Here is a 25,849-nt window from a genome sequence, read left to right as displayed (position 1 = left end):
CTCACAAGATAAATAGCAGATTTTCCTTTCTTTCTTCATAAGGCTGGGCTTTACGGCCAAATCTCTCTCGAGAGAGCCGAGTTGTTATTAGCACCTAATAACATCTAATGTCTAGTAAACTGAGATGCGAGTGGGTGTGTTGGTATTGCCCAATGGTTGGTTGAGTAACAGTTAACTATAAACAGGAACAAAGAATCACAAAATCAATTAGGTTGTAAAAGACCTCTGACATCAACGAGCCCAACCTGTGATCACCACCATGTCAACCAGACACGTGCCACGTACAGTCTTCTCTTAAATACCTCCAGGGACAGTGAGTCCACCACCTCCCTGGACGGCCCATTCCGATGTCTAATCCCCCTTTATGTGAGGCAATAGTGTGTAAATTGGGATCAGATTTATAAAACTCCGAGTAATACTCTTAGCCTGGGTCTTGCACGCCCATCTCCCTGCTGAACAGAGTACTGTGGAAGCCAAGGAAGTAATCTGCAGGTGAGATATAAGAACATCCAAGCGCTTCCAGTATTTAAGTTTTCCTTATGTTTTTGGCCACATTTTTCATGGTACAAAATGAGTTCCATCAAAAAATAAATAAATTTAAAAAAAAAGGGAAGAGCAAAATGCAGAGAACAAAGGCCCAGGATAAGCCAAGCCTTTCAGGTACTGGTCCTGTTACTAGAACAAAGTGTATAAGATTGTTTAGCCTGAAGAAGAGAAGGCTCTAGGGTTACCTAACTGTGGCCTTCCAGTGGCCTTCTTTTTCTACATGAAAAACTGAGAGAGGCTATTTACAAGAGCCTGGAGTGACAGGACAAGGGGGAATGGCTTCAAACTGAAAGAGAGGAGGGTTAGACTAGAAATTAGGAAGAAATTCCTCCCTGTGAGGGTGGGGAGGCCCTGGCACAGGTTGCCCAGAGAAGCTGTGGCTGCCCCTGGATCCCTGGGAGTGTCCAAGGCCAGGTTGGACACGGCTTGGAGCAACCTGGGCTGGTGGAAGGTGTCCCTGCCCATGGCAGGGGTGGGATGAGATGGGCTTTAATGTCCCTTCCAATGCAAACCATTCTGCCATTCTGTGACATTCTCCCCTTATGTGGGGGAGCACATAGGATTTAACAGGATTGAAAGATCACTTCCCAAAAGTTCTTGCTCATTAATTAAGTAAAGCTGATCACTTCCCTTCTCCAATGACAGATGCTCCTGCACTACTTGCACCACAGCTGTTTCACTTTACACCAGGCAGCTGAAAGACTAGAAAGAAAAAAAATCACAGTAATAGCTAAAAGATCCAGCTATGCCCTACCACAGGCTCCTTGCAGACTGTTTAACCAAAATACAGTCATGAAAGTTATTATTGAATCAAATCTGATGTAGACTTAGAGTTTGTGGAATTATAAAAAAAGGAGCCCAAATAAACAGGTTCTAGTAAGTTTAGTTATGCTGTTAAAAATTTACACTTATGGAAAAAAATCTAATCACATTTCATATTCTTATTAATAATTCTCTTCATTAATAACTTGTCATGCTAACAGTGCGGTTATGGTGAGTAACACAGGCTGCACTTCACAATGCCATACCTCCATGGTCCCTTATTATGCTAAGTCTGTAGGTAACCCCTTGTAAGAGAGGTTATTCAGTTCTAATTAAAGATGTTCTTAAAATTTTAGCTATATATTTCAATGCGGGTTTTAGATTAAGCCCACTCTATTAAAAACGAACACAACTTTTACCACAGTATTTTGTATCACCAATGTATCAGCAACTGTTGAGAAAAACTCCTACTAATAGCACATGGAAAGAACTGCTCATTAAAGTAATGAGATAATTAACAAAGGGAAAAAAGTTATATTTGAGAAAATATATACAGATAATTATTGTGAAAATATGACTGTATAAACAATATTTTGCATAGAGTACAACACTGTATGGGGTTTGAGTCTATGGAATATATAGTTTAAAATAAAAATACATATTTCAAATTTCTTTATATCTGCATGAAAGTTAAGACTATGAAACTATAAACTATTGAATATTTACAGATTAGGAGAGTCAGAATTATTCCATTTCCATGATTGTAAGTGCAGAAGAAAAAGGGCCCAGATTAGTTGTATCCAAGCAACACATTATTGCATTGTCTATAAAGACCATTTTTGTAACCTCCACATGTCCAATTTAATGTTATCCTACCACTGTTTAGCAGAGACACTTATGAAACTCCCCAGCTAAGTTTGAACCTTACCCTTTGAAGGCCAGAACTCACAAGACACTCACACAAGCATATACACAAGTGCTTTGCAGTAGAAGAGCCTCAAGAACAACTTGAGAAATAATAAACTTTGGCTTTGCCCACAGCTGCCATGGTTGGACTAATGAGTTTCTGCCCTGGCAGGCTGCTGGAATTCCAGTGCCTCAATGTACAGCTGTCTGCGAGGAGAGTTTATTCATTTGAGTTGGATTTTTTTGGTTTGGGTTGGGGTTTTGTTTGTTTTGGTTTTTTGGTTTTGTTGGAGTTTTTTTTCCTCTAGAAATTGACAGATTTAAAAAAATAATACTAATCAAGCTTGCATGAAACTTTAAAAATAAATTATTCTATTGCTGAGTTTCATATCATCGCATTTCTGGTGGAAGTAGAGCTTTTGAGAAGACGCAGTAGCTTCAGAGATTTCAGATCTACTCAGCTTTTCCCACAAGATCAGACAGCAGCAGCAACCATAAAGAACCCAAAAAGTATGCCTGGTAATGCTAAGAGATTGGTCTCATTTGTCTCTACTACAAACATAGCAGGTCCTTAGGAATACTATCCCTTGCACACATTTATTGCATGATGTCCAACAATCCAAATACATTATAATACAAAGGTCACTTGAAATTCAGTCACTACAAAAGCCTTGTTTGCCTGACACATTAACTCGTTCTGCCTCCCAGCACAGCTTCATGTCAAGAAAATGTAACATTTGAGGACTAGTAGTGTGGTACTGACCTACTGGTTTCTAGATTAGGGTTACTCCAGTTCTGGGTCATGAAATGGTGGAGAGCTCATGCAACCAAGACTAAGCTTAGACTGATTTCAGAGTCACTTATCCTGCTTTCATGTTTGGAAGACTTTTAGGCAATATGATTTTTGATACCTAGATTCCTTAAAAGAAAAAGGGTTGAGCAACTGAGCTAAGACACTGCCAACCCATCAGCTCAAAACATGAAAAATGAAAATCTAACAGAATACTAGAAGACAATAACGGCTTTATACTGGTCTGTCTTCAAACAAAATCACAATTCCAGTTTCACTTTCTCTCTCTTTGAAGTTTGTTTCTCAGCTGCTCTCACAAACACACTGTAAGACAGCGCTGGACAGGGACAGCTGGATGTGGTTCCTAAAGTTCTGCTTCTCGCCCTGCACAGATGTGCAGTTCATCTCTCTATGATCCAGTGTGGCCTCATAACCAGAGAGCCATTCCTCTTAGTCAGCGGAGGGGAGGTGTGCATGGCATTGTTTGGCACGTACACTGCCTCCCTCGAGGCATGCAGCCCGCTTCGCTTCCTCTTCAGATTTCCCACAAATGCTCTCAGATACAAAAAATCCATTCTCAGGAAGTTTTCCCTGGTCATGTCTCTAGAAGCCACTGTTATCTTGACCAGCTGGTCCAACACCTTGTTCTTCTTGCAGCTGGATAACTCTTTGAGGTTGATAGGCTTTGACCGTGCATGGAGAATCCGAAATTCCAGGTCAAAGTGTGCAACTGCAGGGCCTGACAGGATCAAAATGTTACTGCTGTTCAGCTTCCCATCTGTCCATGTAAAACTAGCAATGGAAAAATGAGAAAATTGTGAGTTAACTCAAAAAAATCAGTAAACAAAGTATTAACTAAAAATTCACTTTCATCACATTAGTTACATTGTTCTTATAATCCAGCTGATGAGCAGTGGGCTCTTTTATGGATAAATGTTACACATAAAATCCAATAAGGAAAGCAGTTCTGCAGCATTGATGGTTTTCCTTTCAATGTAAAGAAATCATGCTAAACAACAGAAAGAAACTGGAACTTGCCTGTAGGAGCCTGTCGTCACTCTGATGCCATCAATTAACATGAATTTTTCACGGACTTTTCCAATAATTTTGGTTCCTGACCTGGTGCAGTATGTGTTCCCAGTGATAATTCTAACTCTCATCAACTGTTAAAGATACAGCAAGAGTCAGGTGGATTTCAAAGTTCTGTTTAAAGGAGTAACATCCCAATAATGATCCCTGATTTCCCTTGAACTAGCAAGGGTTGCTGTCAAATCTTCCAAGAGTGAGGTGGAGGTACATAACCCCCATTTGAAGTTGTGGCAGCAAGTATAATAGTTTCTTCTTTCAACAGCTCAGATTACACTTGTAAGAGGAACAGCTCCCTACCCCTATAATTATGACAAGGCTCACCTTTTCCTGTTCAAGGTCAACTCCCAGATCCTTGCACATTTTTAGAAAGTGGGAAAATGAAGACTGATCTAGCAGGATATACACTTTAACTTGCCGCTGGCTACAAGCTTCCATGAAGTCTTTGAAGATATCAGTATCTGTGAAGGAATCCATAACCAAGGCAATCATCTGCAACAAGTTTTAGAAGAAACCATTAGGATATTTCCACAGCATCCCAAAGGAGACAGCACATGAGGAATTTGACTTTCAAATTAACTATTTCCCCACGCACATTTTTTTCCTGGTGGTTATGGAACATGGTAGAGTCTTCTGTGATATGGTATATTCTTCCTCACCCTGAGATATGGCAAAACCAGGAGTCTAGTTCTCTTAGTTCTGTGTTAGACAAATTTGGTTTCTAATTCCTAGGCAAGAGGGTTTTTTTTCCCTGAGAACAGATGTCTTTTCCTCAAAACCATTGCCAGAAGAAAAAGGTGAGCTTATTTCCAACACTAAAGTTTTCCAGAGTGTTTCAAACTTTTCAAATATGAAAAGAAACACTAAAAAAAAATATTTGACTGCTCTTTACATCTCACCTCTCTGTTTAAGATCAAAGTGAGGTTTGTTTTCAACTTATTATTCTCATGATATTTCAAGTCAAGATCTGATTATTCTCTCAAATTCCTTGAGTAAAGCTTCCCTTGAGAGCCATCTCCTGCTCTTCCCCACGGGCAGAACCCCAGGATCCATCGTAGGATAAGGAAGCAACAGTTGCTTATGAGAGCTGGGAATGGGCACGCTCGGGATGTATCGCTCACACGTGCCAAGTACCCGAGGGAGCTCAGCAGTACCCAGAGAACCCGGACTACGTTTTCATCAATATGGCGGGGAAAAAGCTAGCAAATACTGAACCTATTTTAAGAATATATGCAAAAGAGGGTGGGAAAGAAATAAATAAATCAGGAAACAGCATAGTAAGTCAAAACAGGAGCGTATTTAAGAGCAAGTGGAGGGGAGAAGGACGAAGTGGCTCCAGGCAGCCGCGCGGCACTGGGGAACGGGGAGCTCTTGGCCCATCCCTCCGGAGCGATGTAACCGGGAAAGGGGCAGTTCGGAGATGCACCATGTAGAGTGCCGCTCCTTGGATATTTTCGAGCTTGTCCTTTGCACGAGGCATTCTCTGCTCGACAGGGGCGGTTCCAAAGCCGCCCGGCCTTGCTCGGTGTCCCGGGAAGGAGACGCTTCCCGGTGCCGGGCACTCACCTGCCGCGCGGAGCGGACCTGCCGCCGCACCGCCTCCTTGCAGCCGTAGATGCTGCCGCCGTCCCCGCAGCCGGGCTGGAAATGCGCCTCCACCCGCGTCAGCCCGCGGAAGGCGCCGCTGGCGAAGCCCGGCCAGCCCAGCTCCAGCGCCGGCGGCTCCAGGTCCGAGCGCTCGGGGAAGTAGGTGAGCGAGGAGGCGTCGAGCGAGGCGCCGGGCGAGGACTGTGCCGCCGGCTCCGGGCCCGCGGCGGGCGGCAGCGCGGCCCGCGCGATGTCCTGCACCTCGGGCTCCGACAGGAACGGGGGCAGCCGCTCCCGCCGCAGGAAAGCCCGCAGCGCCTCGGGGCCGCCCGCCACCAGCTCCTCCAGCGCCAGGCGCTGCGCCTCGCTGTACGGCCCGGCCGGCGGCGGCCAGCGCCCCGCGCCCTCCTCTAGCCACTGCGACGAGTTGGCCATGGCCGGAGCGGCCCCGCTCCGCCCGCCGCTCCTTTATAGCGCTCCGGAGGCCCCTCCACGCCTCCAGCCCGGCCCTTCGCCCACGGGACAGCCCTGGGGGGCAGAGCCAACAACCTTTCCCCCGCCCAGGGAAGCACCCGCAGAAGAGCAAACCTGGCATTAAGCAGCGAGAGTGAGTGCAGCCCTCATCCCAGCCCAGATCAAAAGGCTGCTCCTAAGGTTAGAGAGGGCAAATGGTCCCAAAAGGAAAGCAGCAAGTACCGGGGAAGTAAGTCACCCAGACTCAAATAAACAGAAAACAAAGCTCAGCAGTGATCAGGTGAAAACCCCACGGCAAAAAGGAGTCTATTTGTAAACAGTTTCTTGTTTCTGTGAGACTACCTTAACAGCTGCACAGTGTAATAAAGTTAAAAAGCACAAGGAACAAACAAGCTGATTGCAAATACGTTCAAGTACTGCAGAACATGAGCTCTTGAAAATACAACTCGAGATCGGCTTTGAAGATGTATTTTGGCTCCCTCTCTGCAACTTGTTTTGCTCCCAGTGTTGCAGATCCAAGGATCGTGCAATAAAGTATCTTACTGTTTCAAACAAGTGCAGACAGATTTTTTTCCCACCTTCACATCTTTGTACATCTGCCCTCTAGCTTTTGGAAGGAGTGGCTGCTTTGAATTCCAAGCAATAAAAGTATCTAAGCCTCTTTGTCTATAGAGATTTCAGACAGAAACACCAAAGTTAGTAGAATAGCGTTGGTCTCTATACTTGCAGCCTTTTTGAGTTACGGGTACTTTTCTGTTTATTCACTCATTCATTGCTGTTAACAGGAATTTTCAAGCCAACAGCTGAAATGTGCCATCTGCTGGACACACGTGGCCCTAAATAAGAAAATACACAGACTCTGAATTGAGTGGGCAGAGTTCGGTGTGGTTGGTCACTGAAGTACAGGGGTGCAGGTCTAAAAAATAACAGTACAGGTTAGATCTCAGGGAGATTTGACACACTCTGCTCAGTAAGTGATCCAGCAAGCACAGACATGCACAGAAAACTGCGAACAAATATTCAGATGATGTCTTCAAAACAGCTAAACCTAAGGCCCATTCAATATTGAAAGTATTTTCAAAAACTGGAGCGGCACTTCATCTCCTCAAACCAAGTTAGTAGTGGATAAAGGATAAACAGAGGAGGAAACACAGAGTATTTCAGACAGGACAGTTAATAAGAGAAAAATGTGTATTTTTTTCATTCTTACAGTTACTTTTACAATAATATTACCCAATATAACCCATAACATTTTGTAGTGCATTTGTCAGTTTACTTTTGAACAGGGGTTTTGTCACATGCCCTTGATGATTGTCTTGCCTCCAAGTTCACTACAAGGAAGGAAGCTCTTTACAGGTTTCCTAACAGATGTAAGATGGTTCAGACATTCCTAGACCAAGCCAGAATTAGAATTTCATTTTACAGTGCTAAGACTAAAAGTGTAATTAATTATTAAAGCTTAATTCTATGTAACAAGTTGCACAAGACACAAAGTTCTTTGAAGTCATCCCATAAGAGAAGTACAACAGATATGCTACAGTAAGACACTGAGCTCCAGATAGTACTTCATCTCCCACTCACAAGCATAAAAACCCAACACTTCAGCCATACATTCCCATTAAAAGTCCTACAGGTCCAATATCACTAGCTTTTAGTTCCAAATACTGGAAACAATTAATCAGTACTGTATCTAAAATGGGTACAGAGTAGAGTGCTAACCTGCTACTTCCTAGTCTGGTTTTGATTTTAAAAGGATGCTAGTCTGAGGATGTGTATAAATATGCATAAATATATATGTATCTACACGAAAGCACAAGAGGATGATCAAACCAAAGAGCTATTAAGCTCAGTCTGTTTCAGAAGGCTAAAGCAATGAAAAAAGGGTATAGTTGAAGATAAGAACATGGAACTGCTCCAATAGACCCTTCACAACTTTAGTGGAAGAGTAAGTGGAAGTCAGACTTGGAATAAAATTAGCTTTATAGCTCTTTATAAAAGTTGTTTCCCCTCGTGCCAAATATAAAGTAGAAATAAAAGCCAATATTAAAAAGAAAAAAAAATTTGAGTGTACCTTGATGTAAGCTAAATCTCCAAAGCCACTCTGAGCAAGCTCAGTCTGACTCAAGATTTTCCAAGTTCACATAAATTAAAGCCAGAGCATTAGCAATCCTAGAAAGCAGTAACAAGTTTATTTTTCAGGCTAAGCATCTGGAATTAAAATGATCTTCACTGCTAATGCATACAAGATGAACATGTAAGTAGTTACCGTACAATACCTCTTTTTTATCACTTACACTGCACAGTATAAAACAAAGTGCTGGGGAGTGATGTACGTGCGTATTAAAAAAAGTAAAACTGCTGGACGGAAGTGGAAGAATCAGCAGGTATAAAGTGACTCCAACTTGAGAGTGGAGCTTGTGTGCTCTATGGCCAGTGCAGCAATCATTTATTCAGGGAGAAGAGCGAGACGTCCCTGAGGCTGCGCAGGCTGGCGCTGATGTCCCGCCTCTGCTTTAGGTTGCATCTGCCGGTGTACTGGGTCATGTAGCTCTCAGGCACACGGCCCCTCCGGGAGATGATATCCACCATGTGGCTCAGCTTCGACCTGATAGTGGAGTAGTGGAATTGTCTCTCTTTATGCAGTTTTTGGAAATATTGTGCCCTGTGACTGCTGGAATATTCAAAGGACCGGAGAGAAGACAGTGAGCCTGTCGAGCTTCCAAGAGAGCACTGGGACGATGATGAAGACAGTGATCGCAGACTAGAGTTTGATACAGCATTTCCGGTCAGAGAATATTCTTCTTTTGACAACTTTCTATGAAGTAGGGGTGTTTCTGTGCCTTCCTCTTCCTTTGTCTGTGTCACTGCAGTCTTCAGCAAAACTGATGTCTGAGTGCCCGTTGCTCTCGCAGTGACAGAAGCCTGAGTGCCAGTTTCTGCCATGGCAGCACTGGTCTGCGTGGCAGCATTACAGGTGTTCACAGCAGCTGTCTTGTCCCATGGGTCAGTTTGAGTCGATGAGCTTTTCCGTTCTGCCATGGTCACTTGATTGCTGAATGACTCCTCTTCACAGAGGCAAGAATGCCCCAGATTACAAGGTTTTCCTCCACGGCTATCTTCAGCCTGATCTAGCTCTTCCAACAATTTCTTTGGAGTGCTAGACAGCCTGGCAAATTCCGCTCTCAGGTTGCCTTCCACAGTATATTTTTTAGAGGACTCTGGTCTGGTCACCAGGTGATCAAACATCCCACTGTTCCTGCAGCTGGATGGACCCTTAGGGCTGATGGGCAGTGACTGGGCATAAAGAATCCTGAATTGCAGGTCAAAGTGTTCAACCACTTGGCCTGACAACACTAGCAAGTTACTGCTGTTCAGCTTCCCATCAGACCATGTGAAACTATTGAAAACAAACCAAGATTCACAGTTAATCTCCAGTTCATTTCAACACATACAGTTACAGAAAGCAAGACTCAGCTTCGAAATGCTGCATGTAAGGAAGGTACAAAGTCAATAGACTATTCACTCCTTCTTCAGGAAGAACTCTATTTAGCCAAGTGCTTTGTTAAGAACAAGTTGTGTAAATCAGTTTTTCAAAGGTGTTTTCACCTTAGTCTCAGTCCCAGTTAGATTCAGCTAGTCCACATGCCCTCATTAACACCAGGCAAACAGCAAAGTTAATAAATCATTCTTGTAGCAAATCCCCCTTTCTACAGCTTCACTGTGCACCAGCAGACCCCAATACTTGCCTGTATGAGCCTGTTGTCACTCTAATGCCATCAATTAACATGAACTTCTCCTTGGCTTTCCCAACAATTTTGGCACCTGACCTCAGGTAGTAAATGTTCCCTGTGAGAGTTCGAACTCTCATCAGCTGGTTCAGAAAAGAAAGGAAAAAGTAACATCAGATTTAAGTTAACTTCCAAAAATGTTTGATTAGCAATTCTACCTAAAATTCTATGCACACTATGGAAAATAGGAATTAAATTTCTTATACAGTCTGTATGTGAGTGCTATCAGCTACACAGTGCTAAATTTGTTAGATTAGCAGAGTCTGTAGAGAGAACAGCCAGTTCCAGTTAATTACTACCCAGGAAGCTTGGAGTGCTTCCCTGTCCGGAGAAACTCTCACTGGAGGGAACATAAACCTGTCCAAGCCAAGCCATAACACAGCCATGTCAGCCTTTATTCAGAGCAACTAGGTAAATCACCTGGCACATCATCCAAACATTTCTAAAAGACAGCAACTAGGTATTAGGAAAGAGATCAGATCATACCAGAGCTATACCACCCTTGAGTTTCCCATGTTTCTGTTTTCCTTAGCAAGCAGTTCCTTGAGCCAAAGACTAAGACTCTTTAAATATTGCAAAATTAAATGCTTGAAAATTGTTGCATCCTCAGGACAGGGATCACAGTCCACACACTCCACCCAGCTCACCAGGCTGGTGCATGACAGGGCGGTAACTCCTACATACAGGCAGAACAGGGTGACAGATCTGCCTTTTCTGCATGGTTTTTGCTGAGTTTGTGAGCAGTTTCACACATAGGATTAGAGGCTGTACTGAAAACATGCAATATTGAGCCTTCATTTTCAGGAGCTGAGAAACAGTTCAGAAAATCCCCTTTTAGTTATCAAACAGACAAGGTGTTTTAGCCTCTCAAGGAAGTCTGATCCTTTGTAGAAGGGTTTCTTTAATATGCATAAACTGTACCACAAAAAAATAAAAACAAACCACGTCCCCCCACCTTCAGTACTTACACTTTCCTGCTCAGGACAAACTCCCAAATTGTTGCACATTTCCAAGAAGTGGGGTAGAAATTCCTGGTCGAGGAGGATATAGACAGGGACTTTGTGGTTGTTACAAGCATCCTGCAGGTCACTGAAGATATCGATATCTGTGAAGGAATCCATCACGAGAGCAATCACCTGTGAGAAGAGTGACAACACTTAGTCAAGGGATTTATTTTACACAAGGTGAGGTCACTGCCTCCCCCAGCCATTTTCTCCTGCTGCTATCACCAGGGTGACATGCGCATTTCTCTGCCCTTGGCGAGTTATAAAAGAATCCTATATTCCCATGATGTTTGTGTAAATTCAGTGTGTCCCAGAATGCAAAGGATAAGCCTGAAGAGGATTTTCCTCATGACAGCTTTTGTACATTTTAACATCCTCCTTTCCTACACAGTTCCTTGTAATCTGGCCATTTGGTTCCATTGGGAAAACTATCACATTAGAATGAGGAGTTCAGACAAGCCATTTCCACACTTGTTCCCCCAGTGTTTCAAACAGCGAGAGGAGAATTAGCTCCAATGGCCTCCTCACTGTCACAGCTGAACGTCTCACAAACCGACTGATTTCCAGACTCTTACTGAGATTCCATCGTACATCTTCACCAGAAATCCTTCCACCCAACAGTTCTTTAAAGAAGGCAAATCCTAAAACGGGAGGATTACATTTATGAAGAATTTCTCCAGCTAATTCAGAGCCATATCATACACTGTTTTGGTGCTAGAATTCTCACCCTTCAAAACTACATCTAGGTAAGGACACAAAGGATTTAGCTTCATGACTGACTTTTCCATTCTCCTTCTATTAGACCAGTATCAAGGACAATAATTATACAACCTCTGCAGGCACCTGGCACCTGCCCTTATCAGAGAGATGATGAATCCATGCACTGCTGCAACACACCCAAGGGGTATATGCACGAAACACAGCTGCTCTGTGTGTGGCATTGCCTGTACTCAAGGAAACATTTCCCACAGGAACAGGCTAAGCTTTGCATTCCCACCTCTGTCCTCCTGCTCCCTAAGGGACTGGCTCCATTTGGTTGAGTTCTTAGGTGTAACACACACATGCACATGGGTATTTCTAGATAGTTACTTTATGCTTGTGCCTCTTGCGTGTCTCCCGTGCTTCTCTCCACACAATCACTTGTCTAAGCACTAAAGAAAAATAGATTTAAAAAAAAAAAAAAAAAGATGCTTTTGACAAGACCAGACAGGTAAGAAAGCAACCCCTGAAAGCAAAACAATTCACACTAAACCCTTGGGAACACTGATGCCTTCATGTGACTATTAAATTCACAGTACATTTGAGTTCTAATCCCAGCATTAGCAGCTGAGAAAGAAATAGTTTTACTGAAAATGTTTAGAGAAAAGAGAAACCCCTTTTCTCATCCATTCAGGATAGCAAAGGCAAGACAGCAGCTGTGTCCCCTTCAGTCACTTAGCTAACTGCATTTGAGTGAGCTGGGAAGGAACTACACAGCATCTGTAGTTTCCCCATTCTTCGCATTAACTTGAAGAACTAACTCCAAGATGATTGAGCAGTATCACACAGCATCTGATATTCAGCAAACTTTAGGGTGTCAAAAATTTCTCTCACGTCCACAAAAACGCTCCCTGGATCAGGCACATACACAGCTGGGGCAGGAGCAGCTTGCCTGGCTCTCAGCTCAGTGCAAAGGAAGGTGCTTCGCAGGATGCTGTAAACAACGATATTACAAACAAGTATGGCCTTTTAGAAAAACAGATATGGAGTTTATTCGAGTCTCAGTACCATTAGGCTGGTCTCATCTACCTCATAAGGATCGTTTGAGAACAAAGCTTTCTCTGTGACCGTTTCTGGCAATGAGCCCATCGGTCGTCATCCTTACACACCCTCTGAGCCTCTGTCCTTGGAAGGGACCAGGGAATAAGCTCAGCTGCTGATTGAGGGTGTGCGTGTGCGAGCATGTCACACACAGGGGTTGCTTCATCTGGCCACCCAAAGAGGAAGCTACACATTTAAATTTTAGCTAAGCCAATTGAATAGCTGCTAAGGGGAAGTGTGGTTCCCTCCTGGGGATGAGTTGGAGGCTAGAAACTCAGAGGGTGTAATGAGTTACAGAAAACAGAAGTGACTATGCCCCGTGTTTTTTAAGCCATATTCTGCATCAGAACAAAAGCATCCACTTCTGTAGGAGGAAAGTCCTGCTAAGGGCAGGTCTGCACATCACCTGGGGACAATTAATGAGCTAAAGAAAAGAAATATAATCATAGTGTTATCTCTGTAGATAACCTTCTTTTATAAGGGAAGCCTTTTCTGTCATACCCTTTGGGGGACAGTGAGAGATTTCTGTGAGTGAATCTGTCTGGCAGAGCCCATCAGTGATGAACCTGGAACAGGAAACCTTCCACTCCGACCGAGTGCGGGATCGGCTGGATACAGCGGGTGTTTGCCCATGGTAGCCGCGCGGCACTGGGGAACGGGGAGCTCTTGGCCCATCCCTCCGGAGCGATGTAACCGGGAAAGGGGCAGTTCGGAGATGCACCATGTAGAGTGCCGCTCCTTGGATATTTTCGAGCTTGTCCTTTGCACGAGGCATTCTCTGCTCGACAGGGGCGGTTCCAAAGCCGCCCGGCCTTGCTCGGTGTCCCGGGAAGGAGACGCTTCCCGGTGCCGGGCACTCACCTGCCGCGCGGAGCGGACCTGCCGCCGCACCGCCTCCTTGCAGCCGTAGATGCTGCCGCCGTCCCCGCAGCCGGGCTGGAAATGCGCCTCCACCCGCGTCAGCCCGCGGAAGGCGCCGCTGGCGAAGCCCGGCCAGCCCAGCTCCAGCGCCGGCGGCTCCAGGTCCGAGCGCTCGGGGAAGTAGGTGAGCGAGGAGGCGTCGAGCGAGGCGCCGGGCGAGGACTGTGCCGCCGGCTCCGGGCCCGCGGCGGGCGGCAGCGCGGCCCGCGCGATGTCCTGCACCTCGGGCTCCGACAGGAACGGGGGCAGCCGCTCCCGCCGCAGGAAAGCCCGCAGCGCCTCGGGGCCGCCCGCCACCAGCTCCTCCAGCGCCAGGCGCTGCGCCTCGCTGTACGGCCCGGCCGGCGGCGGCCAGCGCCCCGCGCCCTCCTCTAGCCACTGCGACGAGTTGGCCATGGCCGGAGCGGCCCCGCTCCGCCCGCCGCTCCTTTATAGCGGGTTTGAATCCAAACAGCGCCGCCGCCACTGGCGCGTCCCGCCCGCCCCGCGCCGCGGTTGGCTCCGGGCAGCGACGGCACCGCCTCCGCCCGGCTGGGAATGCGGCGGGAGCGGGGCCGGACCCGCCGCGCTGGGGTCGGGAAGCGCAGCCGCGGGACTTCCCCTGCTGGGGGGACAGCCCTGCCGTCCCTCCGGGGCGCTTTCGCCTTCGCGCGAATCAACCCCCCTGAGAAGGACCCTCTTAATGATGCACTTTAACAAATGCTGGACCTAATGCCTCGGGCACGTCCCAGTCCAGGAAAGGCAGGCACAGCTTTGGCCCTCCCGCTTGTCCCCAGCACGATTTACCGCAACTTCACAGAATATTCTGAGGTAGAAGAGACCCACAAGCATCAGCAATGTCCAGTTCCTGTCCCTGTACAGGACACCCCCAAGAATCCCACCGTGTGGCTGAGAGCGTTGTCCAAACGCTTCTTGAGACCCGCACTCGCTGAAACAAAAAGTTACACTCACCCACTGCCCAGATTTACTCTTTCAAGACATCCTCTGGCTGTACTGACAGCTGAGAGAGAGGCAGAGACATTTAGCAGAGTCCCAAAACATCAACCGATTGAAAAGACATCAGTGGCATTTTTTTATTATTAAAAGAAATTTAATTTTTAAATTAAAAAATTCCATCTCTCTATTAAAGACACTGAGTCAGGTGCTAATACTGTCAGACATACCCTTTTGGCATGAGTTTTACATAAAGTTTAAGATTTTATGCATTGCTTCAATATGTTAAACCATCTTCATACTTACAGTAGCAATAAAGTCAATTCCATAAATATCAAATATCCTTTTTTAAAAAAAGTTTAAATATATTAGACTCTGATTGCCAAAATGCCATTTTATACACAAAGCTGCTAATACAATATACAGTTCTTACTTTTTTTTCACATAAAATACGTTTCATCAAGTTTTATTTGTACATCATTTACTACTGATCGACGGAATTATGAGTTATTGCAGAAGGCTTGTCATCATCTGTTAATGTCCTGTACACACAGCAGCCCTGCCAAGCTGTACCAGGGTTATCCACATTCCTGCATCCACTCTCACACTGCAATCTAAAGGCTGAAGACATAGCAGTGGCAATACTAAGGCTGCATCTGCACTGTTTTAAAACCCCTATCCCCCCTTCAGCTGCAGGTGGAGATCATTGCATTGGTGTAGCTTTGGGAACAGGTATCTTGAGCAGAGTCTCCTCTACTACAGCTTCCACAGCTGAAATAAAGCAAAATACTCTAGGTTGTACTTGTGCCATGGCAGATGTTGCCTGGAGAGCCCAGTGGTACTTGAATTGTGTGAGGGAAATGAGAAGTCCATTACCAGTTTGGCCAATGTGAAAACAGTAGAATAAGGGTGAAGAACAACCAGGGACAATGTTCTGTTGTACAGTCACAGGGAAAACAGAACAAAAGAAGTAAATATTAGCTGTATTCTGTAATAAGAGGTGAGACCTTGGTGCTACGAGTGTGTTCTGGATTCTGCTTGTAGACAACTAATACAAAGTAGTCAACATGATTTGTTAAAATAGAATGAAGACCCTGTCGTTTCCTTTAGTGTATTTAGGAAGAGAGAAGTGGTGATCATGAGAGAAACTGAAAGAGCAAATAATAATGTCAAAATCTGGCATGCTGTTAACTTTTATCCCCTTGCAAACAGTCTAAAGTTAAAGAACAACACTATATAGTCACCACAAACCTTCCAGAGATGGGTTACCTTTAGCAAGCACGATAAGGCACAGAAATACCCAGGTGTAGGGAGAACACCTTCCAGCAGTTCATCCATAGCTCACTGGAGATCAGTGCTATTGCTTTCCTGGTTTGATAGTCCCTTTTCCATGGAATTGCTGATCTAGTTTCAGCAGAGAAGATTTGGGTAATCAGAGCTCCAAGACTGAAGCAAAAGGGTACTATACAGAAATTGTAATGCATTTGGGAGCTTGTAAGTGATTTCAATCCCACGAAATAAGACTCTGCTCAATACACTCCAGAATTCATTGCCTCCACTGAGTATTATACCAAGTCATTATCACTGTTTGCCCTGACATGCTCTTCTCCTTCCCTACCAGGAGTTCCTCATTCACATGGTTCTTCAACCACACCTGCAAGATGGCACAGAATCATATCAGCTACAGTCAGTTCTTCCCAAAAGTGGGAAGGTTTTAAGATTCAGGAGCACCAAAGAAGTGAGACTAAGTGGGCTGAAATCGCATCACAAATCTAGGTCTGATGTCAAACAGATCCCAGCAATGGAACTTAAGCCCTTATGTAATATTTCAGTGCTGTGACTTTCTTGGCTGACAAAGACATTATTTTGAAAGACACCTTTTTTTCCATATAAAAAATGTCTTTCAACGTGGAATGTTAAGCTGCTCTCAGCAACCAGTTTGTTTGTTAGAAACAGTATGACTTCAGCACACAGGAAGATGTGGTGAGCAAAAGGGTTATTCTTGTGGAGTTCTGCTTGCAATAGACCCATCAATACATTCATGTTCTGAAATCTTTGCACAGTCTGAACAATTACAACCTTTGGGTTATTGCCCTTTAAAACACATAGATATCAAAACCCCACTGTTGTTGTAACATTGCTAAATTTTACAGTAAAAGGCCTTACTCCCAGAGTGAAATACCAATGGAAACAAAAAAGCTGTTAGTCTAAAATGAACTGGTTTCCCACAGTTTTAATGCTTTAGCAACTCTCAGTGAAAGCAAGTCTTAAACTACTTCATACTATTGCATTTCATAATCACCTTTTCATTTCCTTGGAGTTAGACAGGATTCAACACAGTTGATAGCACAGAATTGCTCTGAGAAGGACAAGGGCCCAACTCCTCCTTCGCTGGGAGGGAAGGCAATTCTGGGCCCAAAGTTTGCACCATTTACAACCCAGTGGAGAGTGGCACCAAAATCTGTTACAGTGAATTCAAAAATCTCATTAGGATGGATGTGGAGAGACAAACCTCACCACTGTGGGAGAAGAGAGGCACCTGAAAGATCATCTCCCCTATGTTCCATAATAGCCAGGCCACACTTGGTGTTATCACAGAAGAATTTACTCAGGGTAACCAGACGACCCACTGTTAAGCATGCACAGATGCAGTAAAGTCTCTCCAGTTACCAAATCATCCTCTTTCTACTAGAGAATGACTTTAAAAATCCCTTAAAGTCAAGTACAAGAAGTATTTTCTAGTCTCATATTTAGCATATGTATTTCAACAATGGAGGAAGCCCAACTTCTCTGAATGCTTCAAACCCTGCCTTTAACAGAACTGAAGTTTTAAATTAATTGGGTCAGCTGCTGCCATATTCTTATTTGCTCCTAAGATTGGTAAGGAAAGGAAGACTAAACTGTCAGTCTGGTAATGACCTCACAGGTCCTGAAGTGTCTCCTGCCCAGTGTGGCTGTGGTGGTGACACACAGCCACCGCTGCTGCCTTGAGAAGCCCAGAGCCCTGTATTGTAATACATCCAGCCCCAGCGATGGGCTGGATTTGATGGGAGCAGAGGGTAGCACTTAACAGTCACTGGCAGCCTAAGTCAACTCTTTATAGCCTAGAAAAAAGTTAAGGCTGTGAGGATTCCCACAGAGGGAATGTACATGTGAAGGGTAATATTGATGTCTAACAGCTGCCAGATAAAAACAAGATGGGTGGAAGCCGCATTTGCTGTTGCTTGGCTGAAGCACAAGTACACGAGCTGGACTGAATCCACTGACGGCCTACAGAGACCCAAACAGGTTTATATCTTCAGAGTCTGGAATTTAAGCTGCCCAAGAAGACAAATATTTATGCAGGCAAAGAGTTACACGTGCAACAGCCCCTCTGTGTAGAAAAGAGGTTGAAGATTTACAGTTACTGCTGTAGATACAACTGAACTGTGGCCAGTTCGGAGCTGTGTCCCATGGGGCACTCTCCTCTCACCTCCCCCCGGTACACAAAGCCTGAACTTGCTGAGAAGCCCATGCTAGTGTTTCTCAGGTGGTCTCTCAGAGCTCACATGGACTGCACCAAAACACAGTGTGGTGTGCCAGCGGCTCCACAGCAGAGGCTTTGCTAAGCACTGCATGGTGCAAGGCAACCCCTTCAAACACAGAGGCGTTTAAACCTTCTGCTGACAGCTGCTAACCACTGCTGGTGAAGTGGTTTCAGTATGGGAGCTGGAAAACAGACAAAAAAAATCTCCTGTCCTGCTGCAACACTGAACTACCATAGCAATGGTTTAACAGTTATTTACGAGCCAAAGACTGCAGGTTAATGCAAGTGTCATCATACCTATGGGATTAGAAATGCTTTCATGGCGTTTCTACATTAGTGTTGACAAGCCTTTCCTCCTCACCCCTCTCGAGCCCTGTGGTTCTGGAAATCCAGAAAAAATCAGATTGCAAAGCATACTGCCCCTAGTATCTGTGTTGAGCATATAGAGTAAACAAACAATCAATAGGAAAGTGAGATCAACAAAAGTCTTTTCAGTTTTAACAAATTAAGAGTCTAAATAGTACAAATAAGGGTTTTTTTAATTACTTATCCCAGTATAGACCTTTGCCAGTATTTTATTGCAGTAAAATTCTATTGCCAGGGCCCCTTATTGCAACATCAGTTTTAAAGCCTTATGAGTGAAGCCTGTTCCAGGAAAAGTTCTGCTTCAAACCTGAAGGCAGCCTGCAGTGACGAGCTGATACGAGCAGAACAGGACCCAGCCAGTGCACAGTTCTTGATGGTGAGCTGTCACTGCAAGGAGATAATACCTTGCAAACTTCCTCAGTACAGCATCTACACTTCCTTGTTGCTCAGGCCCAGGAAGTGCTGGATCCAGCTGAATGGAAAACAGTTCTGTCCACTCTTGCAAACCCCATGTGGGGGTTGAATTCCCCTCCAAGGTATGTGCATCACCCAAGGGTGAAAATGCAGGTCTGAACTGTCACCTTCCGGCCCCTTGGTGACTTGCAGCAAGAGGCTCAGATGCAAATATTTTAATCCAGATCCTTTCTTTGTTCCAAGGCATCTCATGACTTCCCAAGGATGGGGAGGCAGTGCATGATACCTTTTCCCCCTGGGAGCAAGATGAGGGAGACTCTTTTTACATCATACTGATGTGCATCCCTTCCTCTCCTAAAAGCCTTGCTCCACCTGCATTACTCATTCAGCTGCAATGTAAGTAATTGGCAGGGTAAAGTACAATTCAGGATGAACGAGGCTGCCACAGTCAGGATGTCCATAACTAAATTCTCCCTTTGGAAAGCAAACAATCTGGCAGCTGAGATAGATCCAACCAGCCCACTCACATCTTGTTTTCTCTGGGGCGAGACACAGACAAGACTAGGAAATTCTGCAGCACCCATGCACCTTCTCTTCCATTTCCTCCATGGGAGCTTTGAATTTCAAGAGGGGCGGATCGCCACTGGACACTGTGTAATACACTGAGGTCCCATTTGAGCTGTAGGGAGAAGTCCTGGATTCGATTAAGTGTGACTTGGCCTCACCCACATTCTCAGCAACTCCTGCCATGCCACTGCTGAAGTGGGTGCTGAGGAAAGGGTGCTGGAGGAGTTTGGCTGCAGCCCGCTGCCTCTTCAGTTCTGAGAGCGTCTGGTGGTTGTGCTCCTTGTAGGCGCCCCAGAACTGCTGGGTGTCGGGGAGCCCAGGGCTGCCGTAGGGCAGCACGTGGCCAGGGTTACTGCTGGGCTCAGCGTGCATGCTCCAAACGTCCCCGTTGGAAAAGGTGTACTGGTAAGGGCTGGCAGATGCCATGAGTCCATTCTGGAGTGGGATCTCAGAGTCACACTGGGTGCTTTTGTTTGCTAATTCCGGAAGGAGGGAGGAGTTCTCCAGCACTGAGTTCTGGAACAAGAAGACATGAAAGAAGAGCATCTTCCACTGTCCCCCATAGCAGGGTTAATCCCTGTGACAACTTCCTAAGCCTACTCCCATTCAGCCTTTCGACCAGACAGATACTGCAGCACAAACACTGAATTCACCCACTAACTCACTATAATGCTGTGAGCCCTAACCAGGTACATGGAACACTAAGTCAGAAGGACTCACAAAAGAAATAACAAATAGATAAGCATATTAATATAATATGATAGTAACTGAATTGAAAACAAGTAACTGCAAAGCAACTTTACAATTCTTTTGTGATTACCACTTTTAGCTGTAAAGAGAAATGCACATACCGTCTTTTCAGAATCTCTGGTTCACCAGGACCTTATCTCAAAACTATTTAAGCAGCTGTAAATCCAAAACAGTCTTTCCACTAGAGAGGGTTATCCCAGTTTACGCCAAATGAGAATTAGGTCTTTTGCTTACATCTGATGGATGAGGTCTACAAATTTTTTAGCCACCTTCAACCCCAGGGCACCCACTGCTACTGAACCTGCACTACCAGCCCCCCTCAGTGACTCCCATAATAGAGAAGAGATTCCTTACGGGGTCTGTATTCTCCTGGTCAGATCGAGTCTCCCCAATTTCTCCAATGAAACCCGAGTTTCTTCCTTCTTCTGCTGCCCCCAGCTGCTGCCAAACGATGGCCTCTTTCTCACACTCCTTCCTGTAAAGGTTTGTTCGGTCCGAAAGACTGGCTCTCCTCACCACCTTCCTGTGGGACAGGGACAAAGGGCATCAAAGCTGTGAGCAGGACATGACAATTCCCCTTACTCCATAATCCCTCTCACCTCCGCCTCACACTTCACAGCCTCTCCCTCTGGAATGGAACATGGATTTAGCTTCCTGGCACCCACACAAAGCAAAGGCACTAGTGTGGATATTAAAGGTGGGAGGAATTTTAAGGAGTTTTAAAGTAGCACTGCAGATCTGCATTAAAGCTCATACAGCTCAATGAACGATCTACTCTGCAACCAGTGGAGTAAAAATATAGAGGAATGGCCCACGGGCTGTTTAGGGAGTTTTGTGGTCTGCTGGACTGCTTTGGTGTCTAGTAAATGTTTTATAAAGACCTGTGCAAACTGTATCTGGGCACAGTATCTTGGCCATGCCATTTTATTATTGAGAAGTCCAAGTTAATCCACTTGAAGCATTGACTGTCCAACACCAGTCCCAGTGGTTTAATAGAGTAAATTCTCACCGCTTGGTCCTCTGCTCAGAGCAGTTATTAAACCACAACAGTGCAAAGCCATTTCCCCCCCAAGAAATAGCTTGTCTTTCTAATAAAACAGCCACATTTCAAGGGAGCTCTGCTTTGAGCAACCAAAGTCAGCTTCTGCCTCTCAGAGTTTGTTCAGAAAGGACAGATGGGGTCCTGCACACCCACCACAGGGTGCTCTGCAACCACCCCTGGGTGGCCAAGCCAATGCACACTGGGTGACCTGCAGGAAGAGCACAACTCACCCCCGGCTGCCCGTGCTGGAGGTCCTTCGGCTCAGGGAGGATTTATGCCTCATCTGAGACTTCATGATCACATCGTGTTTGTGTTTCAACTCCAGAAGCAATACTTTGAATTCCTCCTCTTCACACAGATCTATGGCACACACAGACCAAGCCCTTAATGAGACAGTTCCCATGTGGTACCATTGACACCACGTTACTAACTGTGCCTTCCTAGCTAAGACACCCATGTCTTACAGTTGTATTCAGCAGGGAGACTCCCAAGCACAGGTTCAGAGGGATAACACTAGTGGAAACACACAGGAGAAAGACTTGGTGCTTGAGAAATGCCTTCTTCCTTGTTTTTATGTGCAGGAAGAAACACTTTGAGAAGCAGGAGCTTCAAAACTTCAGTCCCAGTTACAGTAACTGAAACTTTGATTCTAAAGACATTCAAGAAATTACATTAATGCTTCTGAAGGCACCATGTGAAGACTCCAGCCATTTCTTAGGCATTTCTTTTTTTAAGCTTAGTAAACTCACCTATTGGCATCTCATCCAAAGATGTTCTGGCACTCAAACTAGCCCCATGGGACACAAGTAACTCAGCCATCTGCATCTAAAGAATGGAAAGAGAGAAAGTCAAGTTGACAGAGCTATTTTAGGCAATTTAGGCTTTCCTTCCCAAAGCTGAAAAGTTGGAATAAGATCAGAAGCAATGGCATGTGTGCTCAACTTGCCTGAAATTATTCTGGTATGTGTGTGATCTTAAACAATGTTCCTACCATTCACCTGCACAGACAGACATACTCTGTCTGAACTTTCTCAGCAACCAGTTCTTTTTGGAACCCAAAGGACTGATGCTGCCCAGAGAGCCCAGCCCCAGCACAGATTTCTTCCATTTGCAGAGTACTACACAATTTGCCCAGGCAGAAAGAAATGTCACCCTCATACATGAGGCTTGCAGCAAAATCATTACCTGTCCCCAGAAAGCAGCAGCGTGAAGAGGTTCCCAGCCGTCCCAGTCCTTAATGTCCAGGCTCGCCCCCTGGTCAAGAAGGACTTCAGCTGCATGCAGATAACCATTGGCTGCAGCTATATGCAGCTAGGAGATAAGGAACAGAACATGAACCACCTGCAAGGATCATGGATGGCTCTATAGACCAAGTTTCAGTGGATTTTCTTGACTAATGTTTGAGCCTAGAGCTGAACAGGCAGCACATTTCACAATTAGCAGATGCTACCAGGTCGAAAGCAGGTTGTTCCTGTTACTAAAACTCAGTATTACCTGCATGTAATTCTGTTCGGAGAGGAAACTGCTCAATATTTCTTAAAATAACTTACCTATATGGGTTAGAAAAATAACGTTTTCACATTTTAAATCCAGGGCTTTTAAGTACTTCCTAATCTGCAGGGGAACAGCACAATCAAAATGCAAGCCTGCAATGGAGTACATCATCCACTGTGCACCCTGCATTTCTCATGCCAGGAGAATGTCTCCTCTTCCCCACTGAAGTGCTGTGGATGTGATTTTTTTAATCAAATTTACAGCCTGCTTTAGTCAGGACTCTCTCCATGCAATTGCACTTCCACTCACACTATTATTTTCACCACTTGAAAATAAAAAACATTTTAAAACTTTGCTACTTTTAGTTCGGGGAATATGATTTTTCAGGTATTGGCTTCCAACTACAGCCACCACTTCGGATACATCAGAAACAGTCTCCTTTAGTCCCCCAACTTAATGTCTCTGAAGATTTTCATATTTGCCATCTGCTGTTGCATGTCTGAGCTAAACACTGACCTATGCGCTGGTCTGAAGGGATTAACTGCACCCAAAGATCCTCCTATTTCAACTGTGCTGAAAAGGAGAATTAAAGCTTATTTTCAAAAAATTTCCATGTGGATTCCACCACACAAAATTAAACCCTCATCTGGAAATAAATTCTGATGCTTTTTGGCAACTCAATTAATTTCTACATAAATTTTATGCCACTTAGTCATACCTTCTAGAGGTCACATGAATTAGCAGGGAATCACTTTGGGGTGATACAAAAGGGGAAGCCAAGAGATCTGATTAAATTTATGTATATAATCCTTGTTAAAGGGAAAAAGGTGTTGAAAAAATAAGCTGCAATAAAAGCTTCAGTCATCCAAGGTTATCTTGGAGGGAGCCTGCCCTCCTCTTATGCTTCTGGTATATGCTAAAGGTGACATTTAGATTAAGAAACCTGAATGCCACAGCATGGTCATCAAACAAATGAACCAAGTGCCTCTACATCAGTTAGGTCTGGACCCAAGCATCAAACGACCAAGGCTGCATGAAACTCCCAACACATATGACCTCATTATTGAATTTCCCCTAAGCTGGGACTGCTGTAAGCAATGATTTAAGAAACATATTTGCAGGTGAAAAAGAAGGGAACAGGACTAGGACTGTTCAGCCTTCTTGGTACCTGTCCAGTCAAATCAGATGGCAGCTTGCTTTGTGCTCTACACCTGTCCTGGCTCCTCTCCTCTGCCAGGGGCCGATGCCATCCTACCTGAGCAAACACAGCAGCCATTGACTCCTTGTGAGCCAGATGCTATGCAAAGCAGAAAGGAGGCAGAAGGTCTCCAGAGTTCCCAACACCAGATCCTGCTCCCATGAAAACCAGAGGACTCTCACGCCTCTTCTGTGGGAGTCTGATCAATCTACAAGACTAGTGAGAAGCAAGAGGTCACTGGGAGGTCTTTCAGTCCCAGTTCCCTGGAGGTTAGCAGATGTTTACGTTCTGCAACTCCTCACTGTGGGATTTCTCCTCTCAGTGACTTGTACATGTTGATTTTGTATAACTCCTGCCCCAGGGCAGATTTCATAACCTCTGGGCTGAATGAAGGCAAAACTGAAGCTGCTGCAGTTTCACTCACCAGTGTAGCACCTTGGGCATCAGTCCTGTTCAGGTCTTGTCCAGTCGCAAGTATGTCATGAATGTCACAGATCATGACCTGCTCTGGAGCAGCACGCATCTCATTGATCCTTTCCTGTGTAATCCCTGTTAACATTCCAGTTAGAGGAGAGTTGGAAAGGGTTTTATCTCCACTTCTTGAGTAAAATCAGACTTATGATCCTGGTTGATATGACCTCACACCCTTTTCAGAAGATATGTAGCTGAGGGGACCTGTCTGCTGTCCTTCACCCTCATGATCTTTAGGAATCAGAGTAACTAGACTGAGTCTAGTTCCAAGAGTCAGGTTCCAAGAAATGATGCCAGCAGCAGCTCTCTGCTTTTCTCCAGAGGCCAGTCAAGAGCTGACAAACAAGGTAATTTTTAGTACCACATTGACCCGGTTTTGTATTTTACGTGAACTCAATCTCCTTACCTTGATAGGCCATGCAAGTCTCAATGACATCCAAAGTTGGCTCATCTTCACAGAGGTCATACGGCATGTTACCATCTGCATTTACTGCCAACAAGTCTGCTCCACTGCAAGAGGAAATCCAGTTACATGAGAAAAGACCTCAGACATCCTAGAGCAGGCAGTGCCAAACATTGGGATAAATGCTTAGGAAAAACTAACAGGGGTTTAATAGTTGCCCAAATGCCACCAAGACACATATGAGATAAGAAAGATTTGAAGCAAAGCCAAGGAGCTATGAATGGGGAAGATTAAATCCAGAAGTGGATGAAAGGCAGCACACTACACCTCCTTCGTGGGTCAGTAATGCACTATGTTGGTCCACATCTGCTGCATTTTTATTCCCCCATCCAAAAATTTCCTAACCCAAGTGGGACTGTCCTCTAAGGGATGTCCAACTGCATCCTCTTCTCTCCTTCACTATACAGCCAAAGAAGGGTCAAATTTTCAACACTCATCTCCCAGATGACAGCAGCACAGGGAGAAGTCTGCCTCCCTGAGAGAGAAGCAGCAGACACTGCCATGCAAGGCAGCAAGTTAACACTTCCAAAGCACTGTCACTCTGGGAAATGGAGGAGAGGGCTCCATACAGAGCCAGAAATATCTGTTAGGTAGGATTCACAGCAAGTGCTCACCAAATGGCACAACTCAAAACACATCTGGCTTCCTCCACCTTGCTGGTAAGTCTAGAAAAGACCTGAGATTTAGGGCAAACACTTGAGCTTTAGAGCCTTGGTGAAATCAAGTGGAAGGTCCAGTGCAAGCACCTGTGTCGCCACTGGGGAACCAACGCACTACAGGAAGCAAACTGGTTATTAATTACGACCCAGTAAGACAGGTCACAAAGTTCACCCAGGTATTTGAACTATACAAACACGCTGCTGCCCTCCTACAGCAGTGTCTGCATGACTGGGGCTGGAAGATCTGAAGTGGTGTTTAAGGGTTTGAAGAGGTGGACCCTTGCTGGCTGCTCCTATTTCTA

General features: G+C 45.1%; 3 protein-coding genes across 4 annotated transcripts in view; all 3 read right to left on the bottom strand.

Moving 5' to 3' along the window:
• Positions 1 to 1,909: 1,909 nt before the first annotated feature.
• LOC108501131 (protein FAM83D-B-like) lies at positions 1,910 to 6,112 on the bottom strand. The gene is made up of 4 exons (XM_017822718.1): positions 5,657 to 6,112; positions 4,415 to 4,582; positions 4,043 to 4,167; positions 1,910 to 3,796 (listed from the first exon to the last, which is right to left on the bottom strand). Exons 1-4 carry the CDS (start codon positions 6,110 to 6,112, stop codon positions 3,406 to 3,408), a joined length of 1,140 nt encoding a protein of 379 aa, XP_017678207.1. The 3' UTR covers positions 1,910 to 3,405.
• Positions 6,113 to 7,338: 1,226 nt separating this feature from the next.
• Positions 7,339 to 14,060, bottom strand: LOC108501130 (protein FAM83D-like). The gene is made up of 4 exons (XM_017822717.1): positions 13,605 to 14,060; positions 10,908 to 11,075; positions 9,898 to 10,022; positions 7,339 to 9,548 (listed from the first exon to the last, which is right to left on the bottom strand). Exons 1-4 carry the CDS (start codon positions 14,058 to 14,060, stop codon positions 8,594 to 8,596), a joined length of 1,704 nt encoding a protein of 567 aa, XP_017678206.1. The 3' UTR covers positions 7,339 to 8,593.
• Positions 14,061 to 14,754: 694 nt separating this feature from the next.
• PPP1R16B (protein phosphatase 1 regulatory subunit 16B) overlaps positions 14,755 to 25,849 on the bottom strand; it is a 57,441-nt gene continuing 46,346 nt past the window's right edge. For both annotated transcript variants that reach the window (XM_017822715.1, XM_017822716.1), the window contains 7 exons: positions 24,832 to 24,935; positions 24,379 to 24,503; positions 22,448 to 22,573; positions 22,012 to 22,087; positions 21,493 to 21,622; positions 20,575 to 20,743; positions 14,755 to 19,986 (listed from right to left, as the gene is read on the bottom strand). In XM_017822715.1, coding sequence (XP_017678204.1) covers positions 19,465 to 19,986; positions 20,575 to 20,743; positions 21,493 to 21,622; positions 22,012 to 22,087; positions 22,448 to 22,573; positions 24,379 to 24,503; positions 24,832 to 24,935 — 1,252 coding nt within the window. In that variant the 3' untranslated portion in view covers positions 14,755 to 19,464. The remainder of the gene's footprint in view (positions 19,987 to 20,574; positions 20,744 to 21,492; positions 21,623 to 22,011; positions 22,088 to 22,447; positions 22,574 to 24,378; positions 24,504 to 24,831; positions 24,936 to 25,849) is intronic.

Source organism: Lepidothrix coronata, unplaced genomic scaffold (genome assembly GCF_001604755.1).
Source record: "Lepidothrix coronata isolate B3197 unplaced genomic scaffold, Lepidothrix_coronata-1.0 Scaffold99, whole genome shotgun sequence".
NCBI lineage: Eukaryota > Metazoa > Chordata > Aves > Passeriformes > Pipridae > Lepidothrix > Lepidothrix coronata.
This window is presented reverse-complemented; position numbering and strand designations above follow the sequence as displayed.

Excerpts from the sequence above, each read along its gene's own strand:
- LOC108501131 (XM_017822718.1), bottom strand. The coding sequence starts at position 6,112 with ATGGCCAACTCGTCGCAGTGGCTAGAGGAGGGCGCGGGGCGCTGGCCG. Across the intron at positions 4,583-5,656 it reads AGGTCCGCTCCGCGCGGCAG|ATGATTGCCTTGGTTATGGA; the intron begins GTGAGTGCCCGG and ends AACTTGTTGCAG. Across the intron at positions 3,797-4,042 it reads GTGACGACAGGCTCCTACAG|TTTTACATGGACAGATGGGA; the intron begins GCAAGTTCCAGT and ends TTCCATTGCTAG.
- LOC108501130 (XM_017822717.1), bottom strand. The coding sequence starts at position 14,060 with ATGGCCAACTCGTCGCAGTGGCTAGAGGAGGGCGCGGGGCGCTGGCCG. Across the intron at positions 11,076-13,604 it reads AGGTCCGCTCCGCGCGGCAG|GTGATTGCTCTCGTGATGGA; the intron begins GTGAGTGCCCGG and ends CTCTTCTCACAG. Across the intron at positions 9,549-9,897 it reads GTGACAACAGGCTCATACAG|TTTCACATGGTCTGATGGGA; the intron begins GCAAGTATTGGG and ends TGTTTTCAATAG.